General features: G+C 38.1%; 1 protein-coding gene across 5 annotated transcripts in view; it reads right to left on the bottom strand.

Moving 5' to 3' along the window:
- The window catches only part of Tjp1 (tight junction protein 1), a 228,911-nt gene that overhangs the window by 7,741 nt on the left and 204,815 nt on the right, over window positions 1-16,355 (bottom strand). For 3 of the 5 annotated variants that reach the window (XM_005381650.1, XM_005381653.1, XM_005381654.1), the window contains exons 17-25: window positions 14,451-14,533; window positions 13,542-13,752; window positions 13,170-13,270; window positions 9,654-10,004; window positions 9,081-9,320; window positions 7,577-8,446; window positions 7,331-7,428; window positions 5,961-6,188; window positions 1,740-1,906 (exon numbers count right to left, since the gene is read on the bottom strand). In XM_005381650.1, coding sequence (XP_005381707.1) covers window positions 1,740-1,906; window positions 5,961-6,188; window positions 7,331-7,428; window positions 7,577-8,446; window positions 9,081-9,320; window positions 9,654-10,004; window positions 13,170-13,270; window positions 13,542-13,752; window positions 14,451-14,533 — 2,349 coding nt within the window. The remainder of the gene's footprint in view (window positions 1-1,739; window positions 1,907-5,960; window positions 6,189-7,330; window positions 7,429-7,576; window positions 8,447-9,080; window positions 9,321-9,653; window positions 10,005-13,169; window positions 13,271-13,541; window positions 13,753-14,450; window positions 14,534-16,355) is intronic. The other 2 variants (XM_005381656.1, XM_005381657.1) reach the window with 1 other exon arrangement.

Here is a 16,355-nt window from a genome sequence, read left to right as displayed (position 1 = left end):
CTGAACAGCCTCCGTGACGTCCCTCCCTCCTGTTTAACCTGTCCTAGTCTGGTGGCACGGAACCCTGGGGTGGCTCCTGAGCCCGGAGGACTGTGTATGATGCGAAGGGACAGAGGTGGTGCTACCAGTGCACCCTGCTGCCTCCGACTCAGGGAAGGGTCCCAGCCTCCGGAGACGAGTGTCTCAGTAACCCTTCCCCAACATCCGTCACAAATTAGAAACAGAAAGACAAATTTGACCATATTAAGAATTTCAGTATTAACTGAAAGAAAATTTCAATATTGAAAACTCACCATAAAGTTTTTTTTTAAAGCTGCATACTTATAAAATGTGTTTACAAAATGTAGAACTGACAAAGGATTAGTGCCTTAAACCTAAGAGCACCTAGTATCTCCAACAACTCAACCAAATGTAGAAAACTGAGCAAAAACAGGAGTGAAAGCTAGAATGCCTAGTTACCATACAGTAAGATAATCCACATCTCATTATTAATTAGGAAAACGTAAACAAAACAAAAAACAACACCATACCCACAAGAATAGTGAAACTGAGAAGTCTGATAATGCCAAGTGTTGGAGAAGATATGAAACAATAAGGATATCACACACTGCTGGAGGTAGTGTAAAATAGTAATGTAAACTCTACAAAATTAAGAGAAAAAATAAAACCAATGCTTTACAAACTCTGAGAAAACAACGGAAGTGGGAATGTGTCCTACATTTACTAACTACCAAAACCTTGATACCAAAACCAGATAAGACTATTACAAGAAAAGTACTAATCCAAATTCTTCATGAACATAATGTAATTTATCACATTAAGGGAAATAAAAGACAAACATAATATGATCTTAATACATAAAAAAAAATTGTCAAAACACTCTCAGCAAACTATACATGGCAGGGACTTCCCAGACATGATGAACAGCCTCTACACTCTACATTTATGGTAAAAGTGAATCATTCAATCCTTTCTCCTTAACGTGGGGAACTAGCAAAAGATGTCTGTGTTTATCATTTCTATTCAGCATTTCACTGGACACTGTGGCAGGTATAATAAAGCAAGGAAAAACAAAAACAGGCATAAAGATGGAGAAGTAATAATTAAAACTGTCTTTATCTGCACATGTGATAGTGTGTGAAGAAAATCTTGAAGTAGTATTAATTTAGAACAACAACTTGTGTGACTGAAGACATCGCCTGGAACTTGACTCATGTCAATCACAGGTAAGGTCTGTCAATGGGAGAATGGATAAACTCTTTGGGTATGTTTATACTCTCTGGGTAATATGTTACACGGTTATTCGAATTAATAAAAGTGAATGCTATCTACTTTGTTGAAATTTCAGCACAGCAGGTGCTATGTGATACAGTTAATGTTAAACTTCATGGCCTTCCTATGTCCATGTGTGAAAATGGACTATAATGTTTATAGTCCACTCAAGTACTTAAATTTAGATATAAACAAATACTACTTGTCTAAGATATGGCAACTGACATAAAGTTAATCTATGCTGAAGATGATTAAGCTCTGTTTGGCTAAAAGGCTTGTCCAGTATAATGGTAGCAATCAGGAAAACAGGAGACACTTTCAACAAAATCTTTAGTTTCCACTAGTGGCCTGAAGGTTTCAAGTACGTAGTTTTTACATAGAAACCAATTAGAGCTTCAACATTCCAAGAACTGAAATTCACAAGCATTACTATAACACATAACACCACTGATCTCTGAACTCCCTACCTTCCCCATGTGCTCCTTTGGCGTGCATGTGGACGGAAGAGCTGCTGACAGGCTGAGCTGCCTGCGTGTACTGTGAGGGCAACGGAGGAGGAGGCGGGGTGGCCTGGACTGCGTCATAACGTTTTTCACCAAATGATCTGTCTCCAGCATCAGCTTCAGGTTTCCCCCTATTTAAAATATGGAAAAAATACCAACACTTGTAAATAAACTCATTCACAAAACAAATTCTCTTCCTCCAAGAATTCCTACGTTTAAAACAAAATCTAGACATTTCACATTTTATTGTGACTATAGGCAGCTACTCTACCAAAATGTACAAACAAATTCAACCATTCATCAGCACAAGTAATGTCAAGACAGCACAGATACTTTAAGGATATTAGTGCAACATCCAGAAGATAGCAACCAAAAGGCAGATGGTATTTTAGGTATACTTCTTTAAATTGTGGTATTTACAAAAAACAGTAATGGTTGGTAGGTTTGAGGAAGTCTTGTAAACACTGTATTCTGAAAAATTTATCTAGGCACAAGTCTTCCTTACACCCACTTCTGCTTTTGTATCTAAGGTACAAAAAGCCTTGGTGCCTGGCATATACAGGATAAGCATTAAGAACCGATGTCACAAACCAGAGGCTGGCAAACTTTTTCGGTGAAGGGCCAGATTAAGTAAATGTTTTTGACTTTTTAGGCCATATTGCCTCTGTACAACTATCCAACTTTAACATTTAAAAAGCCACACATAGTAAGTCAATGAAAGGGCATAGGCGTGTTAGAGTGACATTAAAAAACTGAGTATCTTTTACTTTAAAATCTGCCCTTGGTTTATCAGGTCTTTTTTGTTTTGCTTAAAGACTGCTAGAGTAGCACATATTCTTTGTTTTGTACAAGGCTCTTTTAAGTCAAACTATGCCATATATCCTATTTTTCAAATTGCCAATAGTTTAACACACAAAACTCAAACAAAAGAAATCTAAATAAACCTGTAATCGCAACATTACCATCTAAACTTTACTGCAGAGTGCCAGAGCTACACTGGCTTTATGTGCACAGTCAATAACATAACATACACATTTGGGATGTACATTCATTTTCACAGAAGACTTTTGTTGAAGAAGTCTAGTCTTATGATTAGCTTTAAAACTATGCTGCTACTTGCTTGCATGCATTTAGACTAAGCATTCAAAGATGATGTTAAGATCTCGAAGTGCACATAATGCCAGTAACACAGTGAGGGACACCTCATGTAACAGCCTCACATCAATGCCAATCTTACCACTTGACGTTCCTTTTCAAGTAGTCATAGCTAGTGTAAGAGCCAAGAAATCTAGGTGATGGCAAAGCAAGCGCAATAGAAAAATGAAAGAAAATAGTCAATCTAACTAAGTAAATCTACAGCAAATGGAACTCAAATGTCAGTTTAAAATATAAACCAATATCTACCATGTCAGTATAATTTGCTTCATAAATAAAAATATCACTAATTCTGTTAGCCAAGGAAATTACTAATACATTAAAGCACAGTAACTTAGTTACACCCTCCCTGCGTGCCCACCCTCCACATTATTGCAGTTGTTGCCAATGAAAAGCCATGTCTGAGCTTTACTCTTCCACCTCTGCCCATCTCTGCTGCAGCTACAATGGTGAAAGAAATGAACCAGGCTAGAGGCACTGCTCAGTGACAGAGCACTTGCACAGCATGCGCCAGACCCAGGGCTTGATACCCAGCATCAAAAAAATCCAAAAAACAGAACAAAAGGAACCAAATTAAGGAGCAGTACACAAGGATGATGAGTAGGGTTTTTTTCCTTTGGGATAGGGTCTTGACATGTAACGTTCAAACTGGCCTCAAACTCAAGGTGATCCTCCTGCCTCAGCCTCTTGACTGCTGGGATTACAGGCATGCACCACCATGCCCAGTAGAGAAGGTTCTGAATAAGAGTGAAATGTCCCATTAAAAAAAAAAAGCTCAGTAGAAGAAATCTCAAAGACACAGAAAAAGCGATTTAACACAACAGCTACTGATTCCCTTAGGGTAATGAAGAATCAGCAAATGGAAATATATATATCTATGAAACATGTCTATGATTATTGTACAGTCCTTCCTAGCAAGACCTCATCCAGTTCCAGGCAAGCCTTGTAGTGGGCAGAGCTTTATTTGGAAAGTTGCCATGCTTGACTCTCACAGCCCATCTTATCTAATGTCACGTGACATGAAACAACCTGTCACTGAACTTTTCTTGAAGACAGGTCTCACTATGTAGCCTGGGCTGGACTTGAACTCACAGCAATCCTCCTGTCTCAGCCTCCTGAATGCTGGGATTATGGGCATGCATCACCACATGCAGCCCCACCATTAATCTCTTAAATGTAGTTCTTAAAAAGCAGAAGTGATGTTGTATCTTTTAAGGGCAATATATTGTTATGAAAACTACAATCAGTAACACTGGTTCCAGCTGTGCTTATGAATAGGAGGGAGGTTGATATACCAGCTATCCACATGTGACCTGTGCTGAGTTCCATTTCCTCAACAAGTAGGATCCTCTACTGTACACTAGGTAGTGTTCTAGACCCTGTCGAAAAGGCATCTCTCACAGGCTATTAGGTCTTCTTCTCAGAAAGGCAAAGTGACACAAAATCAAAATACCTTTCATTTGACTTTTCTGCAAAACTTGTTTTCTACATCTCACTGTATTCCATTAGGGTTGTACACTACTTATCGAGTATGTAAAAGGATAAATAAAATGCCTCTTTAAACTATACTGTGGGCCTTTGTTTAATATATTTAATGTGTACAAAATAGTGTACATAAAAATGATTACCACAGGATACACCCACCTAGCTTACCAAAAGTGAGCTCATGAGTCTTAATCCCATTACCTAGATGTTACTGGGCACCTCCTGAGTCTTGTGAGAGGGGAGTATAAGACATAAGACACTATCTGTACAGTATAAGACATAAGACACTATCTGTACAGAATCTCTGCTGCAGCACTCAAAGTCTGCGTAGGTGTATCTCTAACTCCATTTTTCTGCAGATGTAAGAATTTAAATAGATGACAGTGGAAAAATGTTTTAAGTTTTCACTTCCAATGATGTCTCAGAAAAAAAAAGAGGTAATTAAAATCAAGTTCTTAATATTACAATCAACAAACGATAGGTTCACAAAAGCCACCATCTAATTAAATGAAAATCTAGGTGCTTTTAATCTCAGACACCAAAGTGGTGTGTGATGACTTTTGGTGTGTCAACGTGGCTAGGATAAACCATATCCTGGTTATCTGAACACTCATTTAGGCGCTGCCATGAAGGGGTTTTTCAGATATAGCGCCTCTCATCTCTTGGCATTAGCTTGACCAGAAGTGAGACAATGTGGGTGGACCTGACCTAATCAGGCAAAGGCAACAGGCCTTTCCTAAGTGCAGAGAAATCTCCAATAGCTCTGCCCTCTGGTTTCATTTGCTTAGACAGCACTCATGATTGTGCAAGGGAACTCCTTGCAACAAACTTGCACCCATTTTTGGTCATCTGGGTTTCGCTCTGGGGAGGTATGAACCTGCTGGTGTCTGAGTTCACACCCAACTCTTGGTACTAAACTCTTATCAGACAAGAGTTCAGCCAGAGAAAAGTACCAGCAGAAGACACAGCACAAGAAAACACACCAAAACGCAAGAGAATGGAGCAGCAAATACAGGCAAAACAAGGCCAAGAGTCAAAAACTGAGTACAGTCCTAATTCCGCTCTGCCATTTCACCTGATCTTCGTTTCCTCATGTATAAAACTGGACCAGAAATCTCTAAAGTCCCTTCTAGTTATACCAATGAAACACGCTTCTTGCTTTATAAGCCCCTCCTACCCTTATTTTTATATTTAAAAGACAAAAACAGACAATAAAGAAAAGAATCATCAAGTTTATGTGTGCAGAAGTGGGGAAGTCTTTGACAATTCATCTAAAAATCAGGATCTTCTTGCTTTACTCTTCCTCCCATCAAAACCATTTACACATTTTCTAACACAAAAACTGCTACAGTTTAAGAACAAAAATCAAATACACACCCAGCACTAGAAAGTATGGGCCACTACAGCCTAAAGAAATCATGGAGTACATGTAACTGCTTCCCTTAAAAATATACTTAATTTCACATGATTGGCTCTATTTTATGCAACTGAGCCTTTATAGTTCACCTCATTTTTAAAAAGCAGGTCTTCGGTGAAATAACTTACTTTGCAGAATAGCTAGAAAAATTTGGTTGGTTCTGAGAATGAACTGGTTTGGCAGGCTCCGAGAGATGGCTGGCAGGAATGTGTGCAGGAGGCTTGTTCTCAAAACTTCTTCGGTCAAAGTACGAGAGCTGTTTTCGGTAATACTCTTCATCCTCCTCTGGATCATAATGATTTGAACGAACAATATCTTCAGGTGGCTTTGGCTGAGGTTTTTGAGGTTCAGGGATTCTAACAGGCAATGAGTGACAAATGAAACATGTTAGTTTTACAAAGAAAACAATATATAAATCTTATCTTGACCTTTGTATAGACTGCTGTGATTATTCAGGATCTAACTGAGCAGTCCAACAGTCAAAGTGAGTATTTCAAACTGCACATCCTCAGCGAGTATACTCAAAGGCAGGCTCCTCTGGCTCATGAGTCCATCTGAACAATTCAGTAAGTTTAGTAATTATCTGCTTACGGAGCCTCAGAGCAGGTTGGAAGCAGTTAATCAGGGAAGAGGAAGGCAGTATAATCCAGACAGTGGGGAACTGCTCGAAGTATACACGCCAGGGTCAGCAACAACTTTAAAAGACTTTAAAAACTTTAAGAAGAATTTTTAAAAGAACTTTAATCCAGTCTCATATGAACAAACAGCCCTATTTGTTCAAAATTCCAGTAGGTACAGAAAGAACATAGGGAAGAAAGTAAGTCACTAAACAGATTAATATGCTGGATAGTACTTCCCTCCTATTCCAAGTGCAAATGTACGTTCAATAAATAAAGCATGTCGGATACATGAGCTGTTTTCAAACACAGGCCTGTCACCTAGCAGGATGTAACCATGTATGAGCAGAGAGCAAGGAGTGGAGCCAGGCTGCTCTACTCCAACACCTCCTTTATGCTATGCAGGCCCTTTCAGCCTTAGCACCTCTCTTCAAAGTACATTGTGGCAATGTGATTATTATCACAAAGGCAAAAAGATTATGCATATTCACTAAATGGTTAATTTTAGTCATTTAAATCAATCTGTGTTTCTCACCCTAAAAACTCTTGAGTTCACGTGTCCAAGCACTTTTAAAACAAAAAAATAATGCAAGTAATAGCGCTTCCAAGTTTTTATTTTAATCATTTGCTAAGAATACCTCTTTTCAAAAGATTTGTTTAGTGTGGGTATAACAATTATTTGTTATAGAAACTCTACTAAACCTCTGTATTTTTTCCTAGGACTGTTGTCGTAATCAAGAGAGCTGGTGGTTTTTATTTGAAAAAGAGTAAGATCCTCTCCTCCTTTTCACACTTCTCCTCTACTACAACAGTAAAAGGTATTCTCATCAAGAGGGTAAATTTCTGTCACCTCTACACCACAAAGGCCACAGCAAACCTACCTGTACAGAGTTTTGTCGTGTTCACTGAATTGATTCTGAGGAGCGGGTTTAGGGCCAGCGACGGCAGTACCTGGAGGCTTAGATGCTACTTCTGGAGGCTGCAGAAAACAGACAGAGATGCCCAAGCAACAGAAAATTGTAAGTGGCTTCATTTTGGGGGAGGGGAGAACTGAGATGTACTCTGAACTGCTCTTCACCTACCATGCCCACAGATCCAAGACAGTAAAGACACAATAGCATATTTACCTTGAAGCTGGCAGTGTCATTCACATCCTTCTTGTTCTCCAATGAGGAGGATCTTCTGTTCTCAAACATTTTAACTCTGGTCAGCACAGACTGTGGTTTCATTGCTGGATCTTCCTCTTCTTCAGTTAGAGCTGGGGGTGGGGGCAGTGGTTTGGTAGCTGGAGGCAGAACTTCTGGCTTGTGCTGAGAGGAAGGTATCAGAGGAGGGACAACTGCAGCACCATGGAGAGGTTCATAATGACCTCCTTTGGAAGTGAATCCTTGTGATGGTACTTGCTCATAATTTCGTGGGTACTGGTCAAAATACTGCTTGGGTTCAGATGACTTAGGACCTGCTGAAGGATAAGGTTGTGCTTCTGGTCTGTACCTGCTATGCACATCATATCCAGACGTTAGCTGCTCCTCATGTCGCAGGGTAGAGGTTCTAGGTGGTTGTTCATAGCGTGGTCTATTATCGTAAGAGAGAGAAGCTGGCTCTTCAAAACGTGGAAAATACCCTCGCTCTGCAGACTCTTCAGGATGCTGTCTGGAGTCGAGGTCTCGAGAATGCTGATTATCAAAGGAAGGCCGAGGCTGGTAGGACTGTTTGTCCTCATAATATGACCACTGTTCTTCATATGGAGGGATTCGATCTTCATACCGTAGGCGATGGTCATAGTTTCGAGAAAATTGGTCTGTATAGTTTGAGGAGTCGTATCTGTACGTGGGCTGCTCGAGGTCTCTGCTAGGTTGTTTCTCTACATATGGAAGCTGGGGTTCATAGGTCAGATTTGGCTCTCTGTCTGGCCTCTGCCCTGGATGACCAACAGCTGGTTGTTTTAAAACATGATTTTGTCTCATCTCCTCAGGATATGGATCTTTTCTATATACCTGTATAAAAACATTCATGTGTAAGGACAAAGACGTATGTTCAATTCTAGTCTCGACTATGGCTAATATTAAACTATGATTTTAATATATGAAAATAGTATGTTCTACCATTTATTACTGGGACAGACAAGATTAGTGAAGTAAGCCGCTTTACATGAAAGCTCAAAGTTTATAGTGCAGTTAGAGGCTTTTATGTTTTAGCATGTACTAAATGAAAAGTGAGTTAAAGAGATTATTAAATTTAGTAGAAAATTAATACTCTGTATTACTGATTCCACTTGATTTTGACACTGAAAATTAAAATCATAAAGAAAATTTATGGACAGCCGAACTTATAGAAGAATAGAAATGTTTACAATGGATCTCAACTATCTACTAAGAAATTCTGGAAAAAAATAAAACCAAAAATAAAAATATTCAGCACAAATCTTAATGAAAAGGCCTGTTCTTAAAACAATCACTATATTGGAAGCCATGCAAACTACAAAACTGAAATGATTTGTATTGATTTAGCACTAAAGTGTATAAGCCCACAGTAAAAAAGCAAAAGGAAAACTTAAAGGGCAAAGCAGAAATGATCATGTGCTAGATTGATGAAGAGCAATGAATTAGTGCAACACTGCAGCACAGATACCTTTGCTGGATCTACATGCGACGACAATGATGGTTCTTGATCTCTTAGCATTATGTGAGCTGCCTCAGCACTTGGTGTTCGTATAGAATCAGCTTGTGGTGAGTGAGAGGTGGAAGGAGCTGGGGTGGGCTCCTCCAGTCTGACATTAGTTAAATTTACAATATGATTAACTGCAGAGGTTGATGATGCTGGGTTTGTTTCAGGCGAAAGGTAAGGGACTGGAGATGAGGCTTCTGCTTTCTGTGAAGTGTTTAAAATATTTTAAATATAGTGTTTCTATTTACTGCTACCTTCCCGCTTTAATTTATAGTGACTGGTAGACATATATTTTTAAGTGTGCTGAGTTAAAAATGTTACACTATGACCTCATATAAACTCTTTTTGGAAAAATTCAGTATACTGCTGTGTAAGATGAACATTCAAAATTTAAAAGTCCTTGGTACTCTCAAACTGAAATTAAAGATTACGCCTTCATCTGAAGAAAGGACAAAATATATTCTTTAATGCAATCACCACATTCTAAAACTTAATAATGCACCTCTAACTGCAAAACGTTGAATGCTTGCTGCTTACCTGTTGAGAGGCTGTCTTAAATCCAGGGGAGTCTATTCTATGAATAGGTTGTGGCTGAGCTTGTGGTGAATAAGGAGGATATGTTTGGTTTTCATGATGCATCCCAGTGGAGTCCTCTCTTACAGGCTCAGAGGACCGTGTAATGGCAGACTCCGGTGGAGTCCCAACCTCATCATTAAGAGTTTCATCTAGTTCTTGATCAGTGTAGGCCCCGCCTTCTGTATCTGTGTCTTCATAGTCAGAAGTGTGTCTACTGTCCGTGCTATACATTGAGTATTCACTACCTGGGGCTGACAGGTAGGATAGACGATCATCATGCAAATCAAGGTCATCACTTGTAGCACCATCCGCCTGGGTCAAATAAAAGTAAATTAAAAATTTTATTCAGTAGTTCTTTAAGAGATGGCCTTTATTTTTACGAGGAAGATTGAAAGGATATTTTTCTTTGGATAAATCATATCAATTTCTTGGAAATTCTGAGGAGGAAATGTCAAGAAGACTACAGGCACACATGCAGACACACATAGCATTCTATGAGATCTGAGGGGCTTGGAAGAATGCCAGCCAGGACAAGCTGGACTCCAAGGCTCAGCCCCAGAAGACAGTGAAGGAAGCTGGCGTGACTCACATTTATAAAATCTAGTCAGCAGCTCTTCAGCCCAAAGCAAGGTGAAGAAGGAGAGCACTACCAAACCAAGCTCATGTAAACAAGGACACGCTAACAGAACAGCGCACATGAGAAACACTATGAAAACAACCCCACAGTTTAAGTTCAGTAAGAGGTAATGCATTTATACTTAGAAAACAACTTTTAAAAAGTTGTATTTGGTTCTTAAAGCTTTTATGAAGCACAGCAGAAAATGATCACTTAAGTGGTAGTTTGCCCCATTCAATTTAGAAGTTTTTACTGTTTTTCACAGAAGCAATATCCAAAGGATGAAAAAGGAGAAATACAGTTATGCTTCTCTCGTGCAAGTAATTGAGGACTAAGTTAAGTTTCTCATTGTCTACACTGACTGGCTGCTGAGCAGAACAGAATGACAAAATATGAGGGAATGGGAGCTTTGGAAGTGAGATCATTAAGTACCCAGATTAAACTGAATAGTCGCTGAAGATCTCCCCTAGACATTGTGCCCAGTTAGATACGCGAGCTGAAAGGTCTAGAATCCCAAATCCGACAGTCTTTCTTCCACTTCAGCATGGACTGTATGACCTACGTAAGAGTCTGGTTCTCCAGGAAGATGAACTGCTATTAACTAGCAGGCACGGTTTGAATGTGCAGGGCTGCTGTGCCAGAAACATGGTCTTGGGAACTGAGTTGTCTGAGTGGAGGTTTCCAAGAAGTTCTATGCTTGGTTCTGTAAGAGTCCGACTCTGAACACTACTTTCCTGAAAAGAAAAACTAGCGTGCGTCACGCCTCTCCACAGATTTTTTTTTTTTAAATCAGAGCACCTGCCAGGCTAAGGAAAGAGAGGATCCCATGACTGTGCCCTGTTAGAGCAAAAATCTCTCTGACTGAATGCTGTAATGGTTGCTGCAGAAGAGAAGTCGTATTATTATTGACTCCAGTTTTTAACTTGCTAGGAAACTGTTGAAGACATGGGAAGAGTAACTTAGAATTCACCAATCCACCTGGCCTCAGCACCTCATTTTGAAATGCAGAAGTGAGCATGAACCATGGTTGTTTTGCACGATGAGACAGTGTATTTATATGTTAAGAAAGCCTCAAGATGACATTTCTTGATTCAGTGGGGAACATACAAGAGTGTCAGATCTTGCAAAAAGAAACTCTCCTCGTAGTCATATAGGAAACAGTAGGTCAAACAGGAAACTCTGTCAAATTAAGTGCTTTTACTTTACTAATTATTTATTCTAATACAATATACTTAAATGGAAGGGGGCAGACGAAAAATCAAGCTTGATTTAAGTTGTAGTAACTGTTTCTGATTTACAAAATGCAACAACCTATCCTCACAATAAATGACCTATCTTCCCTCCCATAAAAAGGCTGGAGTCACACCTTTGTTGTAAAACCAGGCAAAAATGTACACAGTAATATCACAAAGAGAAATTATAAAAAAGTTTTGTGAATTAAAAAAAAAAAAAAAACCCTCTCAGGTAGATATGTATATTTTGCACATTTTGGGAAAAGATTTATTAATTTCAAGAGCTCATTAATGCAAGCTATTAACATTCTACCTGACAAAGGATAGTAACAGAATTATGTTGTTTAGAAAAGACAGTATGAAGAAGAATACAAACATTTTATCAATGCCCCAAGAGTAAAAATTGGTATGTCGCTGCATGATGGTGTATTTTTTCTCCCGACCTTGATTATTTTACTCTCAAGTGCCCCAGCTGATGTGTAAATTATTCAAAGTAGTCTTTATCTCTTCTTCATGGTCTATTCTGGTACATGAGAAAAATCACGGGTTCTGATGCTTTACTATCCATGAGAAAAGTGACACTACCTCTAGATGAAAACGTTTAACGTCTCTTCTTGCATAGGCTTTGTTTCTAGATAAAGGGCACATGGTCACAAGCATGCAGCATGCACTGCCACAGCATCTGTATCAATAGCCAGGCAGAGGAAAGTAGGGGCCATGCAGGGGCAAAACACAACAAAAATCAAACCAACAAGGAAATACAAAAAGCAAAACAAACAAAAAAATCAGAGCTATTCTCAATCAACCCTAACAACTAAATCTTATATACAAACACTGTAATAATATGAGGAAGATAAGACATTAAAAACAAAGGTTCCTTCAACAATGTACTTTGAGAAAACAATTTAATCTCCAAAAATAAAATAAGTAAATAAACACGTACTTCCCATTAAAGATTACTATAAAACCAGGCTGACAAGAAAAAGTAGTTACCTTAACACTGGTTATGTGGGTGTACTGTATATGAAATCAAAATCCAAAGCCAGAAAAAACCTATTGCTTTGTTTAGTACTTCACAATATTTTATAAGAATGTTAGAAAAACAAATTCCCAAAGTAAAACTGTGAGGAAATACCTAAAATAGGCTTTTTTTACTTACAAGACTTCTCCAAGCCTTTAATATGCTCATGGCTACTATGACACTTCTGAAGGGATGAATGCTGGCCATATTCCCCACTCACCACTTTCCATCAGAGCAAGCAGGTCCTGATTCTAATCTACTAAGGACAGGAAACACTTCAACCTCCTGATTTTCAGAGGAAGAAACTGCAGCCAGGTTTAATGTTGACTTTCCTTAATCAGATAGGGGCAGGATCAGAAATGTTTTTTATTATAATGTGAGAATTCTTTAAGAAGAATTCCACTGAAGTGGTAATTCAACAGGGTGAGGAAATGTAAGAATCTCTTACCACTGAATGCAACTTTTATAACCCCTACATGAAAATAATAAACACTAACTTTTCCAAAATTACTCTAACAGCTTAATCCAGTAAGAAAAGGGTAACTCAAAAGGCATTTTTGACTAGTTATGTCACTTACTAGATTAAAAAAACACACACATTTTCTTACCTTTCCCTCAGAAACCCATACCAGCTGATTCTGCTGTTGCTGAATTGCTTCTTTCAGTGCACCATACCAACCATCATTCATTGAATTTAAGTTAATTGTAGCTGAAAATAAATGAACAATGCAGTTTATATGGCTAGAACACTGTCAAAAGTCAAGTTCAGTTAACACTTCCTATCATTATTAAAAAGTACTCAAAGATAAAACATTTGAAATTTCTATTTAAGTATTGTACATTTTCTTTCACCTGTTAATGTAACAGGAAGCTATGGTAAAAGTTATATACATTTTAATATTTGTACACTTAGTACTGAAATATCTTTGCCTACAAATTGTTGCCTAGACACTTTAAACAAAGAAATTTCATACACGTACTCGTAAAAAGATGGTGATTATTTTTACGAAGTTTGTGCGATCGTTCGTACAGTTTCCGCGCACTTTTCCGAGACTCTGGACACAGCCTCATTCTCATTGTTTTCACGCCTTGCTTAGAGTCGGGGTTGAGGAACACAACAATTGGATACCACTGGGCATAGTTAAGACGGTCCACTGCATTTGGTGTTACATCTAATAAAGCGTGTTTGTCCTGGAGACGAAGAAAAACACACACAAACATAGGACATGGTTAATTAAAACTCACCATCTTCAGGAAAAGCCTCAGCCCATACTACATTTTCAGTTGTAACAGACCTTTGTGTTCTAGTATGTTTCAGGAGTACATTGTAAAAAAATTTGTAAACAGAAGTTAATTCAATACAATTTCAAACCTGATTTAAATCTTCAAAAAGTTTTAATCAGCATATTTTAAAGAATTAGCTCCAATACATGCAAGCTGAAAGTATTATGTGTGCTCAGAGTGAAGATATGTGCTGATTTAACGTTCCATCATGTAAGTGCACTGATGTCATACAGTCTGTTAATTGCACCTGAACATCACATATTTGCTTGTTGTTGGTTTTTTCTGGAGACAGGGTCTCACTATGTAGCCCCAGCTGGCCTCAAAATTCACTAGTAGCCCAGGCAGGCCTTGAACTCGCAGGAATCCTCCTACTTCAGCCTCCCAGGCGTGCACCACCAAGCCCACCCAAATATTTCCCTGTAGTAACAAATGATCATCTTTTGATACTGATTATAATTAATGGCTTTTTAAAAAAGCTTACTTTTCTTAATAGTGTAACACAAATAATCTTAGGAAAAGTATCTCCTACCTCTGAATTAATCAAATCCCTTCCCACTCAAAACCATTACAGGCTATAGTGAAATAGTCCCCTTTTAATGACTTACTTGATCTATTATTTGCTTTATTGTATGAAGACGAATAATACCAGAGCTACGTTGATCAGTTCCAGCATCTCGTGGTTCACTTTCTATTCACAAAGTCGGGACAAAGACAAAAACATCGTATTTCCATTGGTTAGACCAGAATTTCTCAATTACTGCACACTACTGACATGCCAGCCTGTTTACTGTGGACTCCACCCACTAGAGGTCAGTTAGCAGATAATCCACTCTCTAAGATCCTCCTCATCCACTGCTGAGAAACAAAAATGTCTCCAGACAGGAAAAATGAGATGAAGATTTTTAAAAAAATACTATTGATGAGTCTACATCCATTAAAATCAGGAAAGTAAAATTATAATGAACTCTACATTTAGTATAAATAAATTTTTTCCAACATTTTCCCAACTACTTTAATATCCTGGCAAAATTAGTTACAGAAATATTCACAAATATATACATAGGAATGCATGTTTTTTCTTTTGCCTATGGCTAAAGGAACAGTTGAGCAGGGTACCTTCTTCCATATGTGACACAGAGTGAAAATAATGTCAATATTGCAATGGCACATGGAACAAACCAAGGAGGGTGCTCCTATGCTAAGTCCCGCCCTGCCCTCCCCCTGCCCAGCCAGTGTGGGCTCAGGAGCTCAATACCTTGGCATGTCCATAAGCCATGAACAGCAATGCTATGGCAGACCACAAGGGGAGTTCTGGGTTAAGAGATTTGGTTAAGTCAGCAGAAGGAGAACATGAAAACAGAGAAGCTATAGGTCTGACGATATTCCAGGAGTCTATGGCTCAATCTTCTGGAATGCTGTAACAATTATACACCTGTACAGACAGAAAATCTTCATATCCTATGGTACAGTCTTTGCTATTTTGGAAATTCTGTCTAAGAAAGTCACCATATGGGAAAAGCCTTATTCTTTACAGTCTCAGGCTTTAAATCCCATGGGAAATGAGGCAGAAATGTCTATACATAAGCAAGAAAAATATGATCAGATTTCTATATCCTTCATAATAGTAAACTGTAAATTTGAAACAAACTATACAAAAGAAAGGCTAATCAAATGAGACTGTAGATAGTAACATGAAAATATTTCTATTAAAGAGAACAAGACATAAACTTTAAAAAATAAATACAACTTTACGAAAATATACTTACAAAGGCTAGAAGAAAATACAATGATATAAGATATAGGGCAGGGGATGATATATATAAAAATTAATTCTCTAACTTTTCCAAATAGAGTGATATTTTTATAATTGGAAGAATGCAGTGTAAGTTTTCACATATAATTTAAAGTAAGCCAAAGTGATTATAACTAAGTTTGTTTATTTAAACTACCACAATATCCAAGCTAGTGAAACAAGGAAAGGATCTGTGAGCAAAGGCATTAGGCATATAAACCATCATTGCCTCAGTGTTTGTATTTAATACCTTCTTACTATAAATGTCTGCAATAACAACTGACAGCATTTATCATGCTTTATTACCCCATTTTACATATCTGAGTATTTCCATCAGATTAATGATTAAAAAGCATTGGACTAGAGCCAATGAAAGGGTTAGGATGAACAGTTAGTTCTGACACTCAAAGCTGGGTGTCATAAGGAATTTTAGACTAAAGAGACTGGTGCAATCCCAACCACAGCTTCCCTAGGGCTCAGGCAGTATGACTTTAGCATGTATGTTTTTTAAATTCTTACCTCATGGTGTTACTATAAGGATTAGACAAGATCAAAGCCACAAACTTCATAAATGGGGATTATTCTAAATAAAAGGGGTTGGTAGACTAAGGATACAATCACTGAGGCCGCCCTTCAAACTTAAAAGAACAGGGTAAACTACAAATTACTACAAAAAGTTTATTTTTATGCAATAAGTGGGTCAGATTCATCCTTTTTG

The sequence above is a fragment of the Chinchilla lanigera genome, unplaced genomic scaffold (genome assembly GCF_000276665.1).
Source record: "Chinchilla lanigera isolate Chin_1 unplaced genomic scaffold, ChiLan1.0 scaffold00015, whole genome shotgun sequence".
Lineage (NCBI taxonomy): Eukaryota > Metazoa > Chordata > Mammalia > Rodentia > Chinchillidae > Chinchilla > Chinchilla lanigera.
The sequence above is the reverse complement of the archived record's forward strand: the minus strand, read 5'-3'. Positions and strand labels throughout refer to the sequence as shown.